At 32.9% G+C, this 26,352-nt stretch overlaps 1 protein-coding gene across 1 annotated transcript in view; it reads left to right on the top strand.

The window, feature by feature from the left end:
• EYS (eyes shut homolog) overlaps positions 1-26,352 on the top strand; it is a 1,532,152-nt gene that overhangs the window by 401,435 nt on the left and 1,104,365 nt on the right. Inside the window, exon 11 of the mRNA XM_038554428.1 lies at positions 23,216-23,337. Within this exon, the coding sequence (XP_038410356.1) occupies positions 23,216-23,337 (122 nt within the window). The remainder of the gene's footprint in view (positions 1-23,215; positions 23,338-26,352) is intronic.

The raw sequence follows: 26,352 nt of genomic DNA, 5'->3' as shown, positions 1-26,352 counted from the left end.
ATTCAAAACATGGAATGTGGGTCCACAACTATTGGCAAAAAATTACTTAACTTGGGGACAACAGTTTGGAAAAGCATAGAGGAAAGCAACAAGATAATATGGAAAACTAAGAAGAAACACAAATACGGCAGAGTTCTGGTGCCTAATATATTTGAACCCATCACACTTTTTCCATTCCTATGTTTTGCTGCTTGAACCAATAAATTTCTCACTGTTCCTATGCAGATCCTAGCTAGGTTCTATGTATCTTCTCTGAAAAAGTTTTTAATTGTAAAAACTAAGGCAGGATTGAGATTTGATCAAAGGTAGAGATCAGGGATCCCTGGGTGGCGCAGCGGTTTGGCGCCTGCCTTTGGCCCAGGGCGCGATTCTGGAGACCCGGGATCGAATCCCATGTCGGGCTACCAATGCATGGAGCCTGCTTCTCCCTCTGCCTGTGTCTCTGCCTCTCTCTCTCTCTTTCTCTCTGTGACTATCATAAATAAATAAAAATTAAAATAAAATTAAAAAAAAGGTAGAGATCATAAATTTATGTTGGCATCAGTCTTCAAATCTGTGTAATCTTTCTCCATCAGTGCCCAACAGCTGAAGAGGAGACACAGAGAGAAAAAAAAAAAAAAAAAACTTGAATTACCAGGAATTGAGAAAATACAGAGAAAATTATATGTATTGTGTGCCAGTGAGTAATAAGGGCAATTCTGTCCCACTTCTTAACCCTGAAATTTCAGTAGTATAGGGAAAAAAGCTGCCCTTCAGAGGGCTAAAAGCAATAGGATCTAACTACATTGGAGAAGGTTTCAATGAATCAAGAAGATATATTGAGCATTATATATGTTCAATAAATAATACGTGAAGGTTGTTAATTGTGAAAGGTATATAGTATGACAGTATTGGGAAGATAATAGCAGTGAGATGTTGGTTCATGGGAGAAGCATAGGGCTGAATGGGAATAAAGGGATTAGAAAAAACTGCACAGTGAATATTTTGTTTTAGCAATTACCAGACTTTTCAGAGATCTGGGATAAACTGGATTTAGGAGAACTCACACAAAAAAAGGCAAAAATTAATCCTAGAAATTTCTAGGAACTCTCGAACAACATATAGACAAACTATTCCTCAGATGACAATTGTAAAGTCTGAACCAATTATAAAAACAACTCTTTGAAGGCACCAGTGGGTGACCAGAAGCAGGTAGGAATTGGAGAGGAATCATTTCATAAAAGAAAGAAACTTGATTGAACAGAATTTGTGTTTATATGGCTTTTTACCTGAGGGCACCTTCTGTCTGCACTGTATGGAGAGTGGAAATAATACAAAGCTGCAAGTGTGAAAGTAAGAACATACTTTGAGACTTCCAAGATAGCCTAAGTGATCCAAAAAAGGAGGAAATGAAATATGGAGGAAAAGTAAGATCTCATATAAACTGCAAAAACTCTAGTTTACCACTTGAATTGCACCCATGGAGAGGAATCCGAAGGTTCCCAATGAAAACAACCACTGAAACTATGAAGAACGAAGCAGTTTCCCCTGCTTCCAAACCATTGGGACTTTTAGTTCAGTTATGTTGACATCCTGCTATAATTAATACCGCCATTATTTAGTGGAAGAAAACAGAATCCAAACACAAATATCAAAATAAGGACAAAATATCATCACAGTTCAAGAATAAAATTAAATATTACTAGAGCGACTTCATTCTCAGAATACCTTCACTGTAAGATATTTTGAATGAAGTATTTCAGGCTGAAGGAAATAACACCAAATGGAAAGTCAGATTTATAAGAAGACATGAAGGTCTTGAAAATGAGAAATAGGTGAATATACAAAATATATCATTTTTCTTCTCTTAATTTATTTAAACATATATAACTGTTTAAAGCAAATTTTTATAACACTCAATTGTGTGATTTATAGCATAAGTGAGTATAATATCAATGACAACATTAGTATAGCAAATGGGGTAAATGGAATTAAATTAATGTAATATTCTTGTATTTTATGTGAAATAGTACAAATTAATTGTAAGTAGACTATACAGATGGAAATCCAAAGTGCAACAATTTAATAAATAAAGAGGCATGGCTGTGGTTAGAACTAATAGAATAATAAAAATATTTAAAAGAAAACAGAAAAATGTATTGACACAAAAGCCAAACCAACCAAACAAAAAGCAAAAGGCAAATTCAAAACAAAAGTCAAATGGTGGTCATAAATCCAACTATAGCATAATTAAAGAGAATGTCAATGAATTAAAAAAATTCAACTAAGTTTCACTTTGTCCAACTGTCTAAAAACCAAGACCCAACTTTATTTAGTCTCAAGAAATGCATATAAATATAAAGACATAGATAAACTGAAAAAAATGATAAATGTGTACTATTTTCTAAAAGCATAAAAATGTGATGAAGCTATATTCATATCAGAAAAAAAAATATTTCAGTCCAGAAGTAGAAAGTGAAGATCATAATAATAAAAGGTCAATTCATTAGTGATTTCAGCTTACATGTAGGACAGCAGGATCACCCCATCAAACACAGAATTAAAAAAGAAATAATAGGTTGTTGCTATAAGTCTGCACATCAGTTATTTATTACATGGATGAAGATAATTGAAACAGAAATTAGTATTTGGAGGTGAGGTGCTCTCATAGCTGAAACCTAGTATATGTGGCACTGGACGATTTTGGGAAGAGGATGCAAGGACAAGTGAGGCAATTTTAACGACGCCTAGAACAGTGAGGAAATTGTTATTAGAGTTTGGAGAAATTAGAATCATGGCATGCATCGAACAAATACTGGCAAGACTCTTGCCTGTGTTAATGTGGAAGAAAGAAAATACACAATGACCTCATAGACTTGGCAAAGAAGATTTCAGGGTAAAATGTTGAAATTATCAAATAGCTTCATTTAGTGGTCTACAATAAAATAGGAGAGGAAGTAGATGAGCTAACGATGAGACTGTTTTCAACCAGATTTTAGAAAACATATTTTTAACTCAGAACTGCTGTGTTGGAAAATAAATATGATTGTTATTTCCAGACTCTCCAGCTGGCAACAGATTTTCAAAATGGACTCAGGGCAATGATCAAATCTAGGATATTACCAGTGAAATTGAGCTTCAGGGGCGACACCAAAGGTGCATGGATTTAAAACCCTCTGTTAAGACAATAGAATAAGTTAAAGGAAAGGTACATAAACCCCCTCAGCTAGATGAAAATACTTCTAAAAACCTTAAGGACATAACCTAACTCTCACCCTAAGGTAGAGAGGAAATACTTCAAAGAAATGTTTGGGTCTGGCAGGAAGCAAGCTGAGAAAGTTACTCAGCTGCAAACATGAGCCATTACTTATGGCTAGTAGAGATCATAGAAGTACTATGGACCAGTTTTTACTACGTTTCTTTCTCCCTTTCCTCTCCCTTTTGAATGTGTGTCCATCACAGTGTTCTTGTCTCTGTCTCTGCTTTGTATATTGACAATATGAGTGAGCAGAAAATTTGTCTTTTTAATTTGTAGGTCTCTGAATCAAGAAAAGCTATACTCAAATGCTGAAATAAAGAAACTATAATCAAGTAGCCTCTCTATATCTGAACTGAATCTAAGTAATGATAGCCCAGATTTTAAGCCAATTCCAATAGGACAAGACATTTGTCAGGGAAAGGAATATATTTTTCACATGGAAGAAGTGAGTTATAGTGACCAGAGGTTGGACTACAGTAGATAATATCTTAAAATGGCCATTGATTACCCTTTTTGGTCAACTGGAGCTTACCCCTCTTGTCCATGTGTCTCTCCATATGCTTACCTTAGGCTTCCTCATAATATGGCAGTACAAGGATGATCAGATTTTTTTGTAAGTCAGATTTTGTAGAGCAGCACTTCTCAAATAAATATGATTTTGCCCTCGAGGGGACATTTGTCAAAGCCTAGAGCTATTTTGGAGGGGTGAGAGGGGCATCTAGTGGTTAGGTTAGCAGGTGAATTGTGCCCCTCCAAAATTTACATGTTAAAGCCCTAACCTCCAATACCTTAAATGTGACCTTATTTGGTAGTAGGGTCATTTCAGATGTAAGTAGATATGATGAAGTCATATTGATGTAGGATTAGCCCCTAATCTAATATGAGTGGTGTATCAGAAGGGATAATCTAGACACAGACGCACACTGCAGGAGATAACCATGTGAAGATAAAGACAGAGATCTGGTGACTCTTCTACAAACCATTGTATGCCAGTGATTGCTAGCCAAACACCACAAGCTAGGAGAAAGGTGTGAAACACAGTCTTTCAAAATCCTTTAAGCAACCAACCCTGGGTTCAAGGATTAACACCTTGATTTTAGGATTCTTGCCTCCAGAACCATAATAGAATAAATTTCTGCTGTGTAAGCTGTCCAATTTGTAATGAACCTCTGGCAAACTAATATTATGGTCAGAGGATACTATAAAAATATTTTTAAATGGAAAAGATATGGGACACCTGGGTGGTTCAGCGGTTAGGTGCCTGCCTTCAGCTCAGGTCTTGATCCTGGGATCCAGGATCGAGTTCCGCATCAGGCTCCCTGCGAGGAGCCTGCTTCTCCTTCTGCCTGTGTCTCTGCCTCTCTCTCTCTCAGTCTGTCTCTCATGAATAAATAAATAAATCTTTAAAAAAATGGAAAAGATAGCCCCACACAATAAAGAAACTTTTGATGAAAATGTCAGTACTGCTGATATTTTAAAAACTTGCTCTTAGAGTGAATATTTTGAAAGAAAGGAACTAGAAACTGCCAGTCTCTTAAGGTCTGTGCCAAAAAAAAAAAAAAATTGACAAAGTAACATTTCTACAAGGTTGCATTAGGCAAACATTGAGAGCTCATCCAGATTGAAGAAGAGGAGTCACAGTTTTCTCTGCTATAGTCTGCCACGTGACCACAAATTATTTACATTTCATCTACATCCAAAATACCCACTCTCTTCTAAGACCCTAAGAACATAAGCATCAAGCTTATGTTGAGATTAGAAAATGAAAACTTTCTAAAAGTGCTTTTACAAAAGTTGCAAAAGCATAAAAAAAAAACTTAGGGTAAAGTTAAAATTTACAAATGTCTACGCAGAAAACTATAAAACATTGTGAGATAAATTAAAGATTTATAGAGATGGAAAAAATGTAACCTGATCATACGTTGGAAGAATGAATATGGTTAAAATGATCTATAAATTCAATGTAATGACTGTTGTAATGCAAGAAAAGGGTTCTTTTTCTTTTCAATTGACAACTTGATTTAAAATACAGATATATATGAACTTATAGTAAAAATAATTTGAGTAAAAGAACAAGTCTGAAGAAGTTTTACTATCTGATTTCATGATTTAATATCAAAAGGGTATTTATTAGAAAAGAAACAAGAGAGGAAAGAAAGAAGGGAAAGAGAGTAAGAGGGAGGTAGAAAGGGAGGAAGAAAAATTAATCAATGAAAGTGAAATAAGATTACAGAAATAGAACCACATTTATACAATTTATTTTTGATAAAAGATCCAAAGCAATTCAATAGGAAAATGGAAGTCTTTTCAACATATGGTAATGGAATAAATAGATATTTATGTGGGGAAAAGGTGGCATTGACTTCTACCTAATACCATACAAAAACATTTATTTTAGATGGTCATTAATCTTTATATAAAAGCCAAAACTATAAAGCTTTGAGGAGAAAACATGGAAGAAGCCCTTTGTGACTTAGGAGGAAGCTTTTCTCTATTAGAAAAGGCAACGAGAACAATATCCATAAAAGAAACAAAAGATAATTTAGTCCTAATGAAATTTAAAACTTTTATTCACAAAAGATACCATTAGAAAATAACAAGATAAGCATGGGATAAAATATATGCAAATATCTCTCTGGCAAAGGACTAAAAGCAGAATATTCAATAATATAAATAAAACAAAACATTGAAAATAATTTGCAAATAAATGGAACCAACATTCATAAAGGAAGATAAGCAAATAAATTTTATCATCATTAATCATCAAGGAAATGCAAAAAAAAAAAAAGCTAAAAGTGGATACTCCTCTAATGTCTAATTTTTTTTTAATTTGTTTCTGAAAATGTGGAGTAAATAGAACTCTTATGCAGTGATGATAGAGATTTAAAATATTGTTAGAAAATAGAGGCACTTGAGTAATTCATTCAGTTAAGCATCCAACTCTTGATTTTGGCTCAGGTCATGATCGTAGGGTCATGAGATCAAGCCCTGCATTGGTCTCTGAGCTGGGTGTGGACCGTGCTTAACATTCTCTCCCTGACCCCTTTCCCTCTGCCCCTCCCCCTACCTGTACATATTCTCTATCTCAAGAAAAAATAAAATTATTGATAGAAAATGAAATGTAAAAAGTTTTGGGAAACAATTTGGAAATTACTTTTAAAGTTAAACAATATACCTAATGTAGGAACAGCAGTTGAATCCTAGGTATATAAGCAAGTGAAATGAAAATATTTGTTTATAAAAAGCATTTACAGGAATGTTTATAAGAATCTTATTCATAGCAATTCAAACCTAGAAACAAGCCAAATATCTGTCAACATAAAAATATATAATCCAACTAATGATAGGTACATACAATGGGTTATCACATAACAATAGGAATGATCAAGCTACTAATACACAAGAACATTTCAAACAGTATGCTGAACCTAAAGATGATGGACAAAAAGGAGAATGTATTATAAGATTCCACTTATGCTGTTTTTTTTTTTAAGATTTTATTTATTTATTCATGAAAGACAGAGAGAATGGCAGAGACATAGGCAGAGGGAGAAGCAGGCTCCTCACAGGGAGCCCAATGCAGGACTCGATCCCAGAACCCTGGGATCACTCCCTGAGCCAAAGACAGATGCTCAACTGCTGAGCCACCCAGGCGTCCCTCCTCTTATGTTATTTCTCAAATAGGAAGAAAATCAGAAAATGGTGGTTTTCAGAGACAGAGTTGACTGGTAAGGGGAAAGCAGAACATTTTCTGAAGTGATAGAAATGTTCAAATCTTAAAGGAGTATGTATGGATTAAAAAGTATGCATTTATAAAAACCCATCTACTGCACACTTACAATTTATTCTTAATTTAATTTTAGCAAAAAACAAGACTGTAAATTGATTTATTGTTAATAGTTTTGCTTAGCAATTTTGATTTTGGTTAACGACTCTAAATCTTTTTCTGTATATTATAGTCTCAAACAAATTAGTAAATATACTGAGGATAATAGGAGTTAGGTATGTCACAGGTGGTGAAGAAATTTACAAATATGGAAAGACATAGAAGTAATACACTCCATGGTATTTGCTAGCAACTGGAGGTCTGAGTATGAATTCATGGTTCTTAATAAGTACACATAGAAACATATATGTAAGTATTTATGTAATTTGTGCATCTTTATATTATGCTATGCTAGAATATGCCCAGTGGTATTGGATGATTGAGAAAATTATATGTATCATCTTGAACCTGATGTATATCTGCCATGTATATCTGTGTATATACAGATATAGAAAAATATGTATGTATGTGTGTATATGTATATGTATATACATATGCATTCACACATAATTCTGAGCTTTGTCTATTGATACTTAGCACCCATATCACCCAGATTTTCATTTCAAATATCATTCTCCACTTAAAGGGGCCATAGCTTTTTAGAGAAAAGACAAATTCCAAGGGACAAGATAAGATAAACCATAAATACTTTTTTGCATTAATAATAAAGCAGAACTCAAAGAAAAGTGAGAATTATCAAAAGGACACAAAGGAACCAGCTTGAAAGAGCTTCCTTTGGTGAAATATGAGAAAATTTGAACATTAAACAAACAATGAAGTTAATGGATTCTAATTCATTTAATACTATAAGAATTGATGCCTCAATTCTTACATAAATACATAGTTGACAAATAAATACTTGGGGGAAGTATAAAGGGAAAACTCTTCATTATAGCAGAATATCAGCTAAAAATATGAAAGTAATGGTAGAGTTGAAAATCATCCATTATTAGAAATAATTGGTGAATGATTTATAAGATACAGGATGTGTACATAGTTTTAAGATAACATTCTTAAATAAAAGCTTTAAATAATATTAAAATAAAAAATTGAAAAATTGATTTTAATACTCCATGGTGACCATCATATATCCATTAGTATGGATAGAATGAACTAAACAAATAGCAAATAAGCAAAGCTTATTTGTGAGGAGACAGAGCAACCAAAACTGTTGTCATTGGGAATGATGGGAATATGAAGCAGTAAAAACATGTTAGAAATTAATTTAGCAGTTTATTTTAAATTAAACATACATTTATCACATGAACCAGAACTTAGGTATTTACTCAAGTGAATTAAATATTACATTCACACAAAACCTCTTAGACAAATGTCTCTACTTCATATTATACTTATTTTCATATTTACCAAAAAGCTAGAAACAATTGACATGCCTTTCAGCACATGCCTGGATAAACAAATTCTAGTACATCCATGCAATGGTATAGTGCTCAGCAACAAAAAGGAACAAATTATTGAATAACACAACACTGATGAAGTGTATTAAATGTATTTTTGCTATGTAAAAGAAGCTGGACACAAGAGATAGATACATACTGCATGATTCCATTTTTATAACATTCAGGAAATGGCAGAACTATAATAAAAGCAGATCAGTGGTTGCCAGGAAGCTTATGGATGGGTTATTTTTAATGGGGCATTCCAGAGAATCTTTAGATTGATGTTAACTGTTCTATGTGATATTCAGATAGATACATAAATCTATACATTTGTCAAATTGATAGAAATATACAGTACAGAGTAAACTTTACTGTATACAAATTAAAAACAAAATCAACCAGAGTATTGGAGGGTCTAATCACAGGATGCAGACTGTCACAAATAAATCCAGTTTCATTACATATGTATGACATAACCTTACTGAATGAAAAAGGGACAAATGGACTTGACCTAAATAACTTTGAAAAACATTATTTTGACTGGGTACAGTAAGGCAAATGCCAGAAAAATCTGAACATAAATAGTGTATTTTGGGGTAAATTTGTTTCTCACAGATGCAAAGGTTAGCAAGGCTGAAACTACTTTACTTGTATACTAGGTTGAATAAATAAGCAAGTAAATTGTAGATAATGGGAAACAAGCTGCTCACTGTCAGAGAAAAACATTATAAATAAAGTGAGAAGGACTAGAACCACACATGTGGTGATGGATTAGTCAGAGATGTCTGAATGAGCACTTGCTTCCTGACAGTATTTGTCATAGTGCTATGTAAACTTTTGGATTGTGCTCTCCTAACTGAACTTCAGATACAAGACTGTAAATTAAATAATGACTAAAGTCCTTTTCAATCTCTCCAAGGAAGGGTGCTCCCTTTGGCAGCACATATACAATCTCTCCAAGGAAGGGTATTGAAGAATTACTAAATGGCCATAGAAAGGTAATGCCTAATAAGGAATTAGACAGTGATACAGGATTACCAATAAAAACACATATGGCAATTTAGTGCACTTTGGAAATAATTTGACTATGAGGAACTTAGTATTTATTGAGCAATTTTCAAAATATAATTTATATATGAATGACTTGTGCTAATTTTGATACACTTATATTGAAGAGTCACTGCCCTGGGTAGTCTTTTATAATGACACTTTTTGTTCCATTAAAAGAACTATTATGCTCATAGACTTACACTTATTCTGTTATCTAAAATTCAAAGCCCATGAGGCCTGGAATGTTGTTTTTGTGTGTGTGTTTTTTTTTCCTTTTTATCTGCTTGAGTGCTTAACTTCTCCAGACTACCAGTCTTGTACCATGCGCTTTTACTATATATTTGCTAAATGAAAGAATTCTTACTTTTTTGTTTTTGAATAACTTATATTCTCTAAACAGTTAAATATATGAGATCAGAATCACAAATGCATGTCTCAAGAGGGAAATTATCTGGATTTATACATTCATTAAAACCCAGTTGTGGGGGGATCCCTGGGTGGCTCAGCGGTTCAGCGCCGGTCTTTGGCCCGGGGCATGTTCCTGGAGTCCCGGGATCCTGGCATGGATCCTGCTTCTCCCTCTGCCTGTGTCTCTGCCTCTCTCTCTCTCTGTATGTCTATCATGAATAAATAAATAAATCTTAAAAAAAAAAAAAACCAGTTGTGGGACACCTGGGTGGCTCAGTGGTTGAGCGTCTGCCTTCGGCTCAGGTCATGATCCTGGGGTCCTGGTATTGAGTCCTATATTGGACTCCCCACCGGGACCCTGCTTCTCCCTCTGCTTGTGTCTCTGCCTCTCTCTTTCTGTCTCATGAATAAATAAATAAGATATTTAAAAAAACATTCGTTTAAAATTAATTCATTTTCTTCGTTGCTGAGATTTTAGTAAGGATAACATGTGCTTTTCCCTCATGTTGTTTTAAATAAATAATGTACAATTGCTTCATCTTTGACATTTGATGGTTTATATGTTTAATGGATTTAAGGGAACCCAGAACTCTTAAAATTTGCTATGGCTAAATATGTTTTATCAAGTGTATATTTTGTGAGTAATGCATATTGATTTTCAATATTTTGATGGACACAAATATACTCTGAAAAGTCTATTGAATAATCTCTAAGATATTCAGAAGAGCATTTCTTTTCTTGGGAATTTAAATGTGGCAATATTCCTTAGACTATAATGATGTTTTCCATATACAAGAAGACTTTTGCTATACAGGGATAAGATACGAATTTATCTACTTCTATTTGATTCAATTTTAGGCTAATTTAACCTAAATTCACTACCTTTGATCAGTCTAGTTGAAGATTTTTGCCTTGAAATTGCTGAAACCAATCACTGGCTGATAATACTCAATGAATGCCTAGAGGTACAACTAACTTTTTTCAAGGTTATTTAAAAAGTCATTTTGGAGCACTTACAAAGAAGGGTGGATGTTAGTTCCTAGGACTTAATATTTGGGGCATTTTTTTTAAAAGCTATGTATATATGCTGCTTGCACAGAATCACTAGAACTAAAATAATAATTCTCATCACAACCTATGATTTTCAAATGGTAGACAATTCAGATTAAATACAAAGGAAAATAGATTTTTAATTTAAGATTGTTTGCATGAAATTACTTGGAATTTTTTACATAAAATACAAACCAACAAACAAGCATAGTTTTGAAAAACTGAAGAGCATGAGAAGCAGCAGTGCACTGTAATTGAATTTGTAGAATCTGGGGCCAGATGTCTGGGAAGGAGCATGGCTTCCCTATTGACATAATCAGCCTGTGCCACAATTTCCTCACCTAAAAAGAGGGGTAATAGCAATCACTACTCATAGGTTCTTTGTGAGAATAAAATGAGTTGGCATTTATAAATCACTTAAAATAGTACCAAGTATGTTTTAAGTTCCAAGTGATTATTAATAATTTTTAAGATCTTTTTTTATTTATTTGCTAGAGAGAGAGAGAGAGAGAGCACACATGAGTGGGGGGGAGGGCAGAGGGACACGGAGAGGGGAAAGCAGGCTTCCTGCTGAGCAGGAGTCCTACAAAGAGCTTTATCCCAGGACCCTGAGATCATGACCTGAGTGAAGACTGATGCTTAATCAACTCAGCCACTCAGGTGCCCCTAAGTGATTGTTATTATTATGAATAGTACCTAAATCATGCCTTACCTTACCTTGACTCTATGTGCCTCATCAGTGAATCAAAACCTCTTAAACATATAAATAAATAGAAATGTTTTCATTACACTGTTATCTTTATCCTTTATTTATTTACTATGTGTAGAAGTTTATAGAAGCTACAGATTATACCTTTATGATTATTTTCAAGAGTAAATCCAATTTTGTAAAATGTGATGATAAAATAAAACCACCTGGGAGACTAAAGTTGTTTATATTAAAGAAGAGGGCTATAATTATGTGAGCCTCTGAGTCTTGATTAGTATTGTGCTTTCTTCAAATTTTTAACCTCATCAACTATTTTTTACTTGAGATTGTTTAATTTATTGGGCCACTGTGTGCCATAATTTAATCTGAAATTTGAATTAAATGTCTTGTCACAGGAGAAAAATTCTTGAAAACTTTAATCATATCAGTGGCATTAAGATATGGGATTGGGGAAATAACTAGGCAAGGATCTAGACTGAACTTTCAGAATGTGTTCCCTGATAAATACTTCCTGTTCTACTTAAAAGCAAAAGATTTATATTGTTTTTGAGTGGCCTTCTAATATTGTGCAATGTATCACAACTGTGGGAAGTAGGGGATTGTGTGTACCAAGCTTGCCAGCTCTTCGTTAAACTGAAAGTCAGCATCTTGAAGTTTGTGTACGGGATCAGAATATACAGTACTAAAAATGTAAATTTACAGACAAACAACTTCCTTTTATATTTGATCTCAACATACCACTGTAAAGGTGCCTGGGTGGCTTAGTCAGGTTAGCATCTGATTTCAGCTCAGGTCATGATCCTGTGGTCCTGGGATCGAGTCCCACATGGGACTCCCTGCTCAGTGGGAAGTCTGCTTCTTTTTCTCCCTCTGCCCCACCCCCCATTCATGCTCTCTCTCTTGCTCTCTCTCTTTCTCTTTCTCTCAAAGTAAATAAAATCTTTAAAAGTACTGTCATTTTGATATAAGGTGGTTGGTTATTACCAGATTAAAGGCAACTCCTTCTGTGTTAAATAATCTGTGTTTTGGAGAGTTTCTCCTTTGGGGATTTTTTCCCCCCTCACTTCAGTGTGGCATCTGGGCTTAGAAGTGGTTTATGTAATAATCATGGCTTGGAGAAAATTGTTTCATTTATGTGTTGTACCTGAGTTTTCTCTAGCTTCTTTTGAAGTTTCTCATAGTGCTTGATCTGTTTGCCCTTTTCTGCCATTATACCACCCTCTGCTGAGACCAAGATTGATGTAAATTGTGGTCTATTCTCTTTCCTTGTACATTGTAAGATCATTCTTTCATTCTCTCAAGCTCACCTCACCACCCTGCACTTCAGGGATTCCCTTTAGCTTTCACTGATGCTAAATTTACCATGGCTATCAGTATCAGGGGTTCAGCCATTTAGACCTTTGCTAAAAAATTGGTTCACCCATGCCACAGAAAGCATATACCAGGGTCATAAGAGACTGCTATGAACAATTACATGCCAACAGATTGGATAACTTAAAAGAAATGGATACATTTCTAGAAACACAAAACATACCAAGACTAAATCAAAAAGAAATACAAAAAAAAAAAACAAAAAACAAAAAACAAAAAACAAAAAAAAAAAGAAATACAGCATTTGAATAAACCAATAATGAATAAAGGTAGTGAATCAGTAATCAAAGACTGCCCACCAAAGAAAAGCCTAGAACTAGATGTTTTCATGGTGAATTCTACTGAACATTTAAAGAAGAATCCTTCTCAAACACTTCCAAAAGAAAAAAAAAAAAAAAAGAGGAAGAAACACTCCCAAACTCATTTTAAAAGGCAAGCATTACCCTAATACCAAAGTCAGATTAGGACACTAAAGAAAATTAAATTATAGGCTGATAACTTATCAATTGAATTCTTAATTGTATATGGTATCTATTTTTCCTCTAATCAGATAGTGATCGACCTAATGGAGACTAACCAAAGTTTAACAGGAATATCAGTTAATATTACTAAAAAGATATTATTACCCTATTATATCTTAATAGCTTTATTAAAATATTCTTATATCATAAAATCCACATGTTTATATAAGTCAGTGAATTTTAGCACAGTAAATCAGGGCCCATTGTATATAATTTTTATTTATTTTTTTTAAATTATAAATTCTAACATATGACCAATATTTGTAAAATATATCTATATTTTTGCCACTAATAAATGAGGATTATGGGAAAATAAATGATGAAATACCAATCGATTATGAGAAAAAACTGTGGTATTTTCCATTGTTCTCTGTCTTTCTGATCACTAGCTTTGAGAAGAAATCATATCTTCATAATATAATTGAGAGCTATGGATTTGTGCATTTGTGAGACAGAGAGGTCATAGAGATGAGAAGAGTTAGAGGTGGAAATAGTGAGGGAGGTAGAGGAGAAAGAAAAAGAGAGTGATAATATTTTTCCCATAAATATCATTACTCAGGCTTCATTCATCTACATGAAATTTCTGTTGGTAGATAATTGTAGGCCTCTCTGGTCATTTACGATGCACAAAAATATTTATTACTGCTTTAATATCCATTAAAAACATATAGTGTCATCTAGCTCTTCTGTTTAATAAAAAGCATTGTCTCTCTTTTACAATTTGCATAATAGATTTATAATGGGCTTTAAGAGAATATAAAGAGTACATCTTTAATACTTCAATGTATGCTTCATGAAGAACTACTCTGTTTACCCAGTACATATCCCTCTAATTCTCTGCATTGACAGAATTTACACTATCCAGGCTGATCTTTTAAAGTTCTTGTTGCAGATTGTCAAAGTTGGAAGATTTGATTTCCATTTCATGTATCTTTGTAGTGGATGCCTGTGCCTTTATGACTATTTTTTTTACTTCCTATATGACACCTTGTAGCAGAAATTAGCACCTAACCTATTATTTACTAATTTATAACATTGCTGGTTTTTTTTAAATAAATATCTGAATTCTGCTATCACTTCAGAAGTTTTAAACACCATTTTTCTTTAAGTTTATCTAAATCATCATAAAGAAAAAATTCAAACCACTAGACTAATGTGAATTGATGTTTAGCATATTCACATTTCTATAAACATCTATATCCACTTGAAGCTTTCAAAACAGTATTTTTCTTTAAGAAGTTTAACAATATTGTAAAGAACTTGATACTAAAAGTGGTTCATACACTTGAAACTAGCATACTAATTTGATTGATGCAAATTTCAATTAGAGGAAAGATAGTTCAGTTAAATGCACATTTCTACTACCAGTACAACTTCAGTTGGAACCTAAGCATTTGGGATTTTGCATATTGATGACATAGTTGTAAAAAGAAACTAATGAAAATAGGTTTTTAATTTTTCCTACCAACTATGTATGCGAATAAAATGCATATTACCATGGCTTCTCGATTTTAAATTGTGTCAACAAGATATAGTTTTCAGCAAAATAAAACCTCAGGGAAAAAATAAACATTATATATATTTTTAAATACAACTTGGAAATGCAATATAATTCTCAGGATGAACAGGCTTAGTATATACCTCATTACAACTTTTAAGGAAAGATTTTAATGACTTTTCAATGCACACAGGTCCAAGTCCTATGGACCGCAAAGCATTTTATGATCTTATACCATCCTACAGAAATATTATTCAAATTTGTGAATTTCATTTGTCTCATCCTTACTTTTATAACATATTAACAGTAACATCTTTATTTTTAACTCTAGTATAGTTAACACACAGTGTTATATTAGGTGTACAATATAGTGATTCAACAATTCTATACCTTACTCAGTGTTCATCATAAGTTACACTTAATGCCCTTCACTTATTTCACCTGCCACACACACACACAACCTCTCCTGTGGTAACTATCCGTTTGTTTTCTAGAATTCAGAGTCTCTCTTTTGATTTATCTCTTTTTATCTTTGTTCATTTGGTTTATTTATTAAATCCCACATGAGTGAAATCATATGGTATTTGTCTTTCTCTGACTGACCTGTTTCACTTAGGATTATACTTTCTAGATCCATTCATGTTGTTGCAAATGGCAAGGTTTCATCTTTTTTATAGCTGAGTAATATTCCATTATATATATCTTCTTTATTCATTCATCTACTGATGAACACTTGAGCTGCTTCCATAATTAGGCTACTGTAAATAATGCTGCAATAAACATGAGGGTGCATATATCTTATTGAATTAGTGTTTTTGTTTTCTGTATTCTGTGGGTAAATGCCTAGCAATGAAATAACTAGGTCATATGGTAGTTCTATTTTTAGTTTTTTGAGGAACTTCCTTTCCGTTTTCCATAGTGGCTGCACCAGTTTTCATTTTTACCAACAGCACATAAGGATTTCTTTTTCTCCACATCCTCACCAACACGGATTTCTTGTGTTTTTTATTTGAGCCATTCTGAAGGTGTGAGGTTAATATCTCCTTGTGGTTTTGATTTGCATTTCCCTGATGATGAGTGATATCGAGCATCTTTTGGTGTGTCTGTTGGCCATCTGTATGTCTTCTTTGGAGAAATATCTGTTCATGTCTTCTATCTATTTTTAAATTGGATTATTTGTTTTTGGATGTTGTGTTGTAAAGGTCTTTGTATACTTTGGATACCAACCCCTATCAGATTTCCTTTGCAAATATCTTCTCCCATTCTTCAGGTTGTCTTTTAGTTTTGTTGATTGTTTCCTTTACTGTGCAGAAGCTTTGTATTTTGATGTAGTCCCAATAGTTTATTTTTGCTTTTGTTTCCCTTGCCTCAGGAGACATATCTAGAAAAATGTTGGTACAGCCAATGTCAGGGAAATTACCACCTAATGTTTCTTCTAGGATTTTATGGTTCCAGGTCTTACATTTAGGTCTTTAATCCCTTTTGAGTTATTTTTGTATGGTGTAAGAAAGTGGTCCAGTTTCATTCTTTTGCATGTAGCTGTCCAGTTTTCTGAATACCATTTGTTGAAAACACTGTCTTTTCTCCATTGGATATTCTTACTCCTTTGTTGATGATTAATTGACCATATAATTGTGGGTTTATTTCTGGGTTTTCTATTCTGTTTCATTGATTTATATGTTTATTTTTGTGCCAGGATCATACTCTTTGATTACTACAGTTTTGGAGTATATCCTGAAATCTGGAAATGTGACACCTTCAGTTTTGTTCTTTTTCAAGATTTCTTCAGCTATTCAAGGTCTTTTATGGTTCCATGCAAATTTTAGGATTTTTTGTTCTAGTCTTATGAAAGATGCTATTGGTATTTTGATAGGGATTGCATTAAATGTATAGATTGCTTTGGATAGTACGGATGTTCTAACAATATTTGTTATCTCAATCCATGAGCACTTCACACTTCATTAAGTCAGAGCTTCCCAAGATAATTTCTCTTTTGACTGACTCAAAATCATTAGATCAGGTGACTTTAATTATTTCTACATACCCTTTCTTTAATATAATATAACATAATAATCAAAGTGATATTTCATGGCATTCACAAATCTCACCCATACTCAAAGGTAGAGGATTCTACAGGCTATTTATCCAGGGGGTGAGGACCAGAGACCGTATTAGAATTCTTCCTCCTACAGTGATTACTTAGCATGAGAAATTGACCACATCTATCCCTTATTACACTGTATTGATTTACTTGCTTATATGAACCCACATTGTTTATAACCCTACCTTCTATCTCATTGCTTGACACCTAGTAGGAACTCATCAAGCATTTATATAGTGAATTAGTATACAAATCAACATGATGTTCAAGGTACAGTGAACTCATGTGTATTCCATAAAAGAGAATATCATGAGAGTCTTCTCAAATACAAGTATGAATTATTGTTCAGCAATCTAATGGATTATATACACACAACAATTTATGAAAGAGGCAGGCTAAATTAGCTTCTCACTAGCAAAGCACAACATCTATTCTTACAATTAAATATTTAGAAGTAGGTAATTAGAAAGAAGGGCTTGCATGAGAACTTTTTGTTAAGGATAATTCATTGTTTTATGTGTTTCTGGTAGATTTTGTACAATGCCATTTCTCTTATTTTGTAAAGCAAATACTTTAATTATGATAAAACAGTATCTAGGAATGCACCATTTGCCATATACTTCAATTTCATAATGTTTTAAGAAAGAAGAGTCCTTGTTCCTGTTTGAATTCTCCACACTACTTACCGTAGCTCTTGAAAAGAAAAATCCTCTTAATAATTGCTTTTTATTTGAAGGAAATAATTTGTTTCTATGCTCTTTGGAAGTAGTTTTTGTTTTTACTTATTTTCCTGTACTTAGAAACTTGAAATACTGGGTGTCTATTCAACTTGGTACGATTTCTATTGCTCTTATTTTATGAACACTATATTACTTTGAGTCTTTCACTGTATACATTGTTGATGTCTTCAGCAGCTTCTAAGATTATCTTGATAACAAGAAAAAGAAAAGTTGGGAGGGCCAGAGGGATTCTGAGATTTTAAAATTTATCCAACTACTACTATACTTCTAAACTTTAAAAACCTCATCTCTTATCCCAGTTTGTTTTATTTTCTCTTCATCCCTATAGTTGTGGAGTTACTAAAAAAAATCAGAGTGGTTAAAAGGCTTAATGATCACTGGATATTTTCTTCTTTGAGATATTCAGCCAGGCACTTGTAAAAGCTATGTTTGTACAAATATGGTACACATTTTGATGAATGAATACTATTATTTAAATACTTTCCAAATAGCTAATATACAAATATTTTTTACTATGTCTGGAAAACTGACACTTGAATAATGACTTTGCTCTGTTGAACAGCTTTAGTGCTTGTTTATGCTTCACTTTTTGTTTGCTATGTATTCCCTTGGGTCAACCATCTTATTTCTTATCTCCAAATACTTGCGTATATTTTACCCAATAACAATTGCTTTATCTAGTTACATTCTCTGAATAAAAAGTAAAATTTAGTTTCAGGGTTGAGGTGTTACTCTTAAGATTAAAACCTTATTAAAATGTTCTTTTTTCATTGTTTACTTGTTTTGAGAATAGCAACAAATCCATTAAGCAAAGCTTATAGTGATAGCAGCAGCCTCTAGGGCACCAGGCAAACAAAAACAAAAACAAAAAACACAGGGAGCATCACTCATCAATAACGTACTTTTTAAAATTGCAATGTCTTCAGAACACATTATTGAACAAGAGGTAAAGAAACAAAATGGTATTTTTAAAAATGCTGTCACTTAACGTTGCTGCCAGCTGGTGCTTTGTTAGATGAAGCATTGAAATCATAAATAAAAATATATATATATAAAAAATAAAAAATAAAAAAATAAAAAAAAGAAATCATAAATAGCGTTTCTTTCTTAAGTTGTAATGTAGACAGAGAGAATCACAATGATAATATTGAATAAAATTATGAGTCATTGCCTAGAGACTAAGTCAAATGCATTTATGCAAACACATGCCAGGTAAGTGACAGTAGTTGTAGAGATTTGTTTATTAAGTAAGCACTGACACTCTGATTCTTCTCTTTCAGATGCTTACCATGATTTTGGACCTTGTGAGGCTAGTGATCCTTGTGAAAATGGTGCTGTGTGTAGAAAAAAAATGGATCCAGAAATATCTCCTCTTGGGTACCAGTGCCAATGTAGTAAAGGCTTTACAGGTCCACACTGTGAGATCAACATCAATGAGTGCAGCTCCAACCCTTGCTTGCATGGATATTGCTATGACAGTGAGTTCAGTCACAGCAATTCTTGCAGAGTAATCTAACTTAGAATCTGACATAGTAATGGAATAACTCAGTATGCAACCTTAATTATTTACTAATTTTACCCTGTCATGAATATCAAAGCCAATCCCAGGTGTTTTCATAAAATACCCCCACATATAATGAATTCATTTACATTTTTGTGAGTAATAATGATATCAAATGAGAAAATTTAATGAGATGTGAGTTCTGTGTTCTGATGTTAGAATTAGCCATTTTAAAATTATTTTTAAATAGTATTTATACGTAGGAGGGGCACTATTTACAGTGATTTAAAATAAATCATTATTTTATCACATCTGTTACACAAACACAGACACAGACACACACAGACACACACATATTTCCCCCTACCAAATATGTATTACTGAAGAAATTTAAACTTATAGAGAAAAAAGAAGACAGAAGAAGAAAAGGAAAAAGCAGAAGACGGAAGGGGAGAAAGAAGAAAAAGAAGAAATATTGAATATGAGAACATGGTTTTTGAAATGGAATAACATACGGATAATTTGAAATAGATAACTTTTGTTGAGACACAGGAGAAACAGGTCATGAAATAGCCCAGTGAACTGGATACAATGAATGGATGTGAAGGGGAAAAAAGAGTAAGCTAGAAGGATGTTGACCAAAACACTCCATTTTATTTTGTTTTATTGTATCTCCTTTAAATTTTATGTGATCCTTTGCTCAATGAATGGTTAATATAATCTGTGAAAAAGTACATTTTGAAGGAAAGTCGTTTTATCTTGAAATGATATAATTTAACTGAAGTTATGAATTATTTTCTTTAAACTAATGCTTTGTAAATGCATGTCAGTAAGGAGCATAATTTTTTTTTTCCAAATTGAATGAAGCAGCCCAAGTTTAAAACAACAGGTAGTAGAGGGGTCCTCGCAAACTGGAATATCCATCTAGATATAATAGTATTAACTTTTCTGACACTATGACAGCTAAGCAAAAATATATTTTGGGGCTATGGGCCACCTGTTTGCTACTCTTCATTTGAACCAACATTATCATCATTTTCTTTTTTCTTCTTTTTTTTTTCCTGATTTTGTCACTGTAAATATTATGTGACAATTTGAAATTCTCCAATTACCTTGAACTAAGTCACTATTATCATATTTCTGACCTCAAACCCATAGGTATTTGGGGATGCTGGGAATGACTCTTGAATTTTTATGTTCACTATAAAATAAGGAAGGGACAGAATAGAATGCCTCAGTGGTTAGAAACCCTTCAAATCTAGGAAGCCATAGAATAATGGTTATATAGGGTTATATATGGGGCAGTTCTGATATAATCTGAGTGACATATTTATGACGTGCATATGATTTTTATAAGTTGTATAAAGTTTAGGCTATATTGTATGCTAAAACTAATATTACACTGTATGCTAACTACCTGGAACTTAAATAAAAATAAAAATAAATAAATAGTAAAAAAGAAGAAAAAGGGCCTAAAATATTTTAAATCATAATTCCTTATACAATAAGAAAACATAATTTTCAAATATGCTACTTATACTTACTTCAATGTTACCTGTTAAGATTTTGGAGGTCATACGTAATATATTATGGAAAATGTAAACTTTGAGTATCTGATATATAAAACTATTTCATAATAGAATTAGCCATGGTATATTTTGGACCTCATCCAAGGAGATTTAACAACCACCAGAGAACCAAAACATTTATTAAAAATTAGATCAGACATGTAAACTGATATCAGCATAAATCTAAGATATTATATTCTTAATACTTTCTCAAATATAAAATAGTTTGGGAAGCCAAACTTCTTGAATTCAAGTTAACAGTATTAATTATGTAACTATATATAAGAAACAATTATTAATATGTAAATATGAAACTGTAAATCTCAAGCACGTGTTTACCACATTGACAATGTATTATTAAAATATCTTTATTTTCACAATGAAATTTTATCATATCAGAAGCTTTGCTTCAGTACACTAATCTATGATGTTTAGTGCATATTAAGTTTTAAACTAATAGTACATCCAAATTCATGCAGGGTTTATCTAATGAAAATTTCAATTCAAATCGGAGTATGGAATATTTATAAACAAGAACTAATAAAAATAGTGACTGTATTTTCTGATAAAAAGAAAATAACACCAAAACAAGGCAATATGCTTCAAAATTATTTCCTGAAAAAATGATGATATCATATACTCCATAGTTAAGTTAGGTGTGAGGAAAAAAACAAAAAGCAAAACAACAACAACAAAAAACATTTTTTATTGTTTTAAATTTCAAACAAATTATGATTGTTCATTTGTTTACTTATTTTACCTATGACATCCAGTCTAATTCCCCAGGCTTACATCTAGCTTCTGTTCTTAGCTTAGCCCAGAACAGTCAACATTCAAAAAGCATATTTCTTAATAATAAATGCAAGCTTTATTTCCTAAAACCAATCTCTATCTTTCAAACCCTTTGCTAATTTAGTTATCTATTGTTGTTTTTCTTTTAAAATAATTCATCGATATGTTGGCAAATTGAATTTATTTTTTAAAAATGGCAAATTAAAAAATAAAATAAAAAGATTCATCCATCTGCAAAGAATATCTCTGTCTAAACAGAAAGTTAATTTGACTCTAGTTTTTTATTACTTGCCATTCTGTGCCAGTATCCAAACTTGAATTTATAATTATAAACATTTTTTAAAACATCATTATACTTTATGATATCCTACAATGTCTTAATTATATATTATATAACATTTGATTTTAATTCATTAACATATATAATGCCATATATAATAAATAAGGCAAACACAATTGATCCCATTTTGCCTCAATAATTTATTTACAGCTGTACTTGTTTATTATTATTTTGATTCAATGGGACGCTATAAGTTAGGATGCCACATGAAGAAAGTAAAATATAATAGTAGTAAAATCCTGTTTAAAGAGCTGCCATTCTTGTGTCTCCCTCGTCTCTTTTGACAGCTGTGAGCTGGTTTTCTTTAAAAGCCCAGGTACACATGCTATTCAGAAGCACAGCTGCAGAAATCTAGAAGCCAGCAAATACCGCACAGTGTATTGAAAACCTCAATGTTTAATGAGAGTACATGCACAGAGGTGGAGTGGTGTAGGCTACATGGTAAATCATAGGGGTAATGAAGAATCCAGGGACTGACTAGAAGCAGCCATAGATATGTTCTTACTTCAACTACAATTTATGCTGTCACCACTTCCTTGAGATGCTTCAGAAACTGTTCTTTTTCTATCATTAATGATAAAATAGAGGACAGATTCTGATTATTACTTTCAAAAGATCATGATGAAATGTGAAAGCTCTTTTTAACTAAGGCTTAAGTAGTTCAATATCAACTTTCAGATCACTACCCACTTTAATGTACCTTGTCACACAAAAAACTTTAACGAGTTAACTTCTGGTTTATTAAACCTAAAACACTTGAGGAAAAGTTAATTGATGTAAAAGTAACCTATTTATCACCTGTATTATTTCCTGGCAAATAAAAGAAAGGGAGAGAAGAGGAAGAAAATTGGATGTTATCATTTTGCTTTGCAAACTGTTACCAAATGTTTATTGTAATTGTTCTTATTTTAAATTAAAGTTTTAGTTAAATAGAATGGAGAAAAATAGTTACTTAGAAAATATTGTTGAGAGAGCTGTGAATTCACATTTTCTTTGATTAAAAGTGAAATGCATTTAGTTGAATACAATATTCTTTAAAATAATTAGCATTACCCAGATCATTACTAAAAGGATATGATTTTCTCTTATCTCTTGTTCTCAGTGGTTAATGGCTTCTCCTGCTTATGCAATCCGGGTTTTGCTGGCCTGAGATGTGAACAGGACATTGATGACTGCATCCTGAATGCCTGTGAGCACAATTCTACCTGCAAAGATCTGCATCTCGTTAGTATCCATGAATATTACTAATGTATCTTAATGTGAGCTAGTATAAATTAACTCCTACAAATATAGTTAACATTTGTATGTGGGTCATGTTAGTATATATATATATATATATATATATATATATATATATATATATATACTTATTAAGATGAGAAAACAGAAACTCAAGCAGTATTATTTCTTTTTTAATTATTTATTTATGATAGTCACACACACAGAGAGAGAGAGGCAGAGACATAGGCAGAGGGAGAAGCAGGCTCCATGCACAGGAAGCCCGACGTGGAATTCGATCCCGGGTCTCCAGGATCGTGCCCTGGGCCAAAGGCAGGCGCCAAACCATTGCGCCACCCAGGGATCCCCAAGCAGTATTATTTTAATGTAATAAGTGTTTTATTCATAACTATAGGTAGGTTGATGTAAATATTATAAAACAGTAAAATCATTCTTTGCATTCACAATTCTTGGTAGAATTTGTGTAAAATTTCACAAATTATTCAAAAAATTGACTTTAGTCTTTTGTCTAATGTCAAAATAAGACATTAGTCTTATATGCACTGATTTTATATAATTCAAGATACTACATACACAATATATTTCATTGACATTTATAATCTTAAATTTTATTTTGCTTTCTGTCTGGTGTTGTGTATTTCCATCATTTCCTTCATTCATCTGTGTTGGTGCTGTCCCTTCAGTACATATCCATTTGTCATCACCTTTGTCACAAGCATGTGCCATTCTGCCTTAAACGGACTGTGACACTGTTGGCAAATCAATGGGATCCCTTCAGGCTTCTCATTTTTCAGAAATCCTGACATAAAAAATATCTACTCAATGTGGATTCACTGACTGGCTTCAGAAAATAAATGACATACAACACAGGTTAATGCCTCAATACTAGTATAAGCTTATAGTTTATCCTTTAGCAACAAAGTTGATTTTGACCAAAGGACTGCACTAGTTGAAGTTAGAAGAAAATGCTTTGAAAAACAGACTTCTTTTCATTGACATATTTTGACTATCAGTTCATTTACATTGTTTGTTTCTACAATGAAAGGCTAATTTGTGGCAAATTGTTTCTTTCCCACAAGGAAGGCTGGTATCTAAATAGAGAATTAGAATTAACATTTAGAGGGCTGGAGACCAGAAACATTTAGATGGCTAGGGAGGGTGCATCAGTTACCGAGCTACAATATAGGTAGAATACTGGCCATGTTGCTTTGTTTTTATTCAGATGCTTTGACTTGAGCAGTCATGCTTACTCCATCCCATTTTTGTGAACTTCTAAAGGGATGGGCATGTGACTCTATGCTGGTCTCTGAGATGAGTGGAGTTCTTTCTGGGGAAAGCTTTCCCCACTAGTGTATCTTCACTGGTATATCCTCACCAGATATAAGTAAAAGGCAGGTGTGACCTCTTCTAGACTTACTAACATCTAGATTTTACACATGTAATTACTATTGCCATTTTCAGACCCTGAGGAAGGGAGTGGGGTGCTGCCTAATGATAAGTAACCTTGAAGGCAGCAGAGCCGAGAGACAAAAGAAATTTGGTTGTGGATCAATTGTCGAACTCCTGACTGAAACCCCCTGGGTTTAATTATGTGAGATCACTCAGGGCTTATTTTTTAATATGGCTTGAGCCAGAGTTCCTTTGACTTACAGTAAATCATTTAGTTTCCATAATGGGGTTAAGCTTTATTTTAGCCTATGATTTCAGTGATAATTTCAGCAATAATAGTTCATTATAGTAGAAAGAACTTCATACCCCAAAATATAAGATTCTACTTCTGGAGCTGACCTTGCCACAGCTTACTGTGTGATACTAAGCCAGTTGTTTGACAAGTTAAAGTCTGTAGCTTTAGAAAGTATATCATATCAAGTAATAGAGCTTCAAAGTATAGTATTTTCTCACTTATTTATTTTATAAATTGCCAGTTAAAAGCTATTCAAACTAACTTTAGACTAGTATTAGTTTAAAATCTTGACTCCTAATTCCAGAAACTCTTATAATAAGAATAAAGAAAAATACTAATTTTGAAAAAGTGGGACTCACAGAAACAGAGAGTAGAATAGTGGTTAACAGCAGCTGGAGGGTGGGGGAAATAGGCAGATGCTAGTCAAGGGCACAAGCCTTCCATTGTAAGATGAATAAACTGTAGAGATCTAATGTACAGCATGGTAACTATAGTTAATAGTACTATATTGTACACTTGAAATCTGCTAAGAGAGTAGACCTAAAGCATTCTCACCACACACACACACCCAGACACACGGTGACTATGTGATGAGATGAATGTGTTAATTAACTTTATTGTAGTAAGCATTTCAAATGTATACATATGTCATCAGGTGTCAAGGACCCTGTTCTCAGGCAGGATGTTAAAAGGCCTTTCCTTTGGTATATATATATAGGGTTTGAGCACAGAAACCTGTTAAGTATTATACCAATATTATGTGAAATATTGCATTTTTGTGTAGGAATAAATAGTATGTAATTAAATATATATATTTAATTATGATAAATAGGGGAAAAAGCAGATAGAGCTGAAAACTCCTGGTTTTGAAATAAAGCCTGGCTAAAATAGGCAACATAAATAATTATAATAAAGCAAGGTCCAGTCTGAGTTTCATATTGGCTGTTATTTACCAACATATTGGAAAAAGACAAACCTTGAAATGCTAAAAGCTTTGAAGTAGAAAAGGGAAAGAAAGACATGGAAGATGATATTTCTGCAAAATTTTTAATGATTGTGATAAACAGAAAGATTACTCTATTCAATCTATAAGGTACTCATGTTCGGCTGTAATAGTCATCAACCTGCTTTGTTTTTATTTATTTATTTTTTTTCCTGAGCGGAACTCTCCAAACCAACCAAGGCACTGAATCTTTTTTTGAACTTGATATAGGTGAGGCTTTAAATGAACACTTTTACATTTGCAGCATTTCTTTAGGATTATATGTAGCATCATGAATGTGAGTTTAGATAAAAAGCAGAAAATCACAGGACTT

Source organism: Canis lupus, chromosome 12, assembly GCF_011100685.1.
Source record: "Canis lupus familiaris isolate Mischka breed German Shepherd chromosome 12, alternate assembly UU_Cfam_GSD_1.0, whole genome shotgun sequence".
NCBI classification, from domain to species: Eukaryota; Metazoa; Chordata; class Mammalia; order Carnivora; family Canidae; genus Canis; species Canis lupus.
The sequence above is the reverse complement of the archived record's forward strand: the minus strand, read 5'-3'. Positions and strand labels throughout refer to the sequence as shown.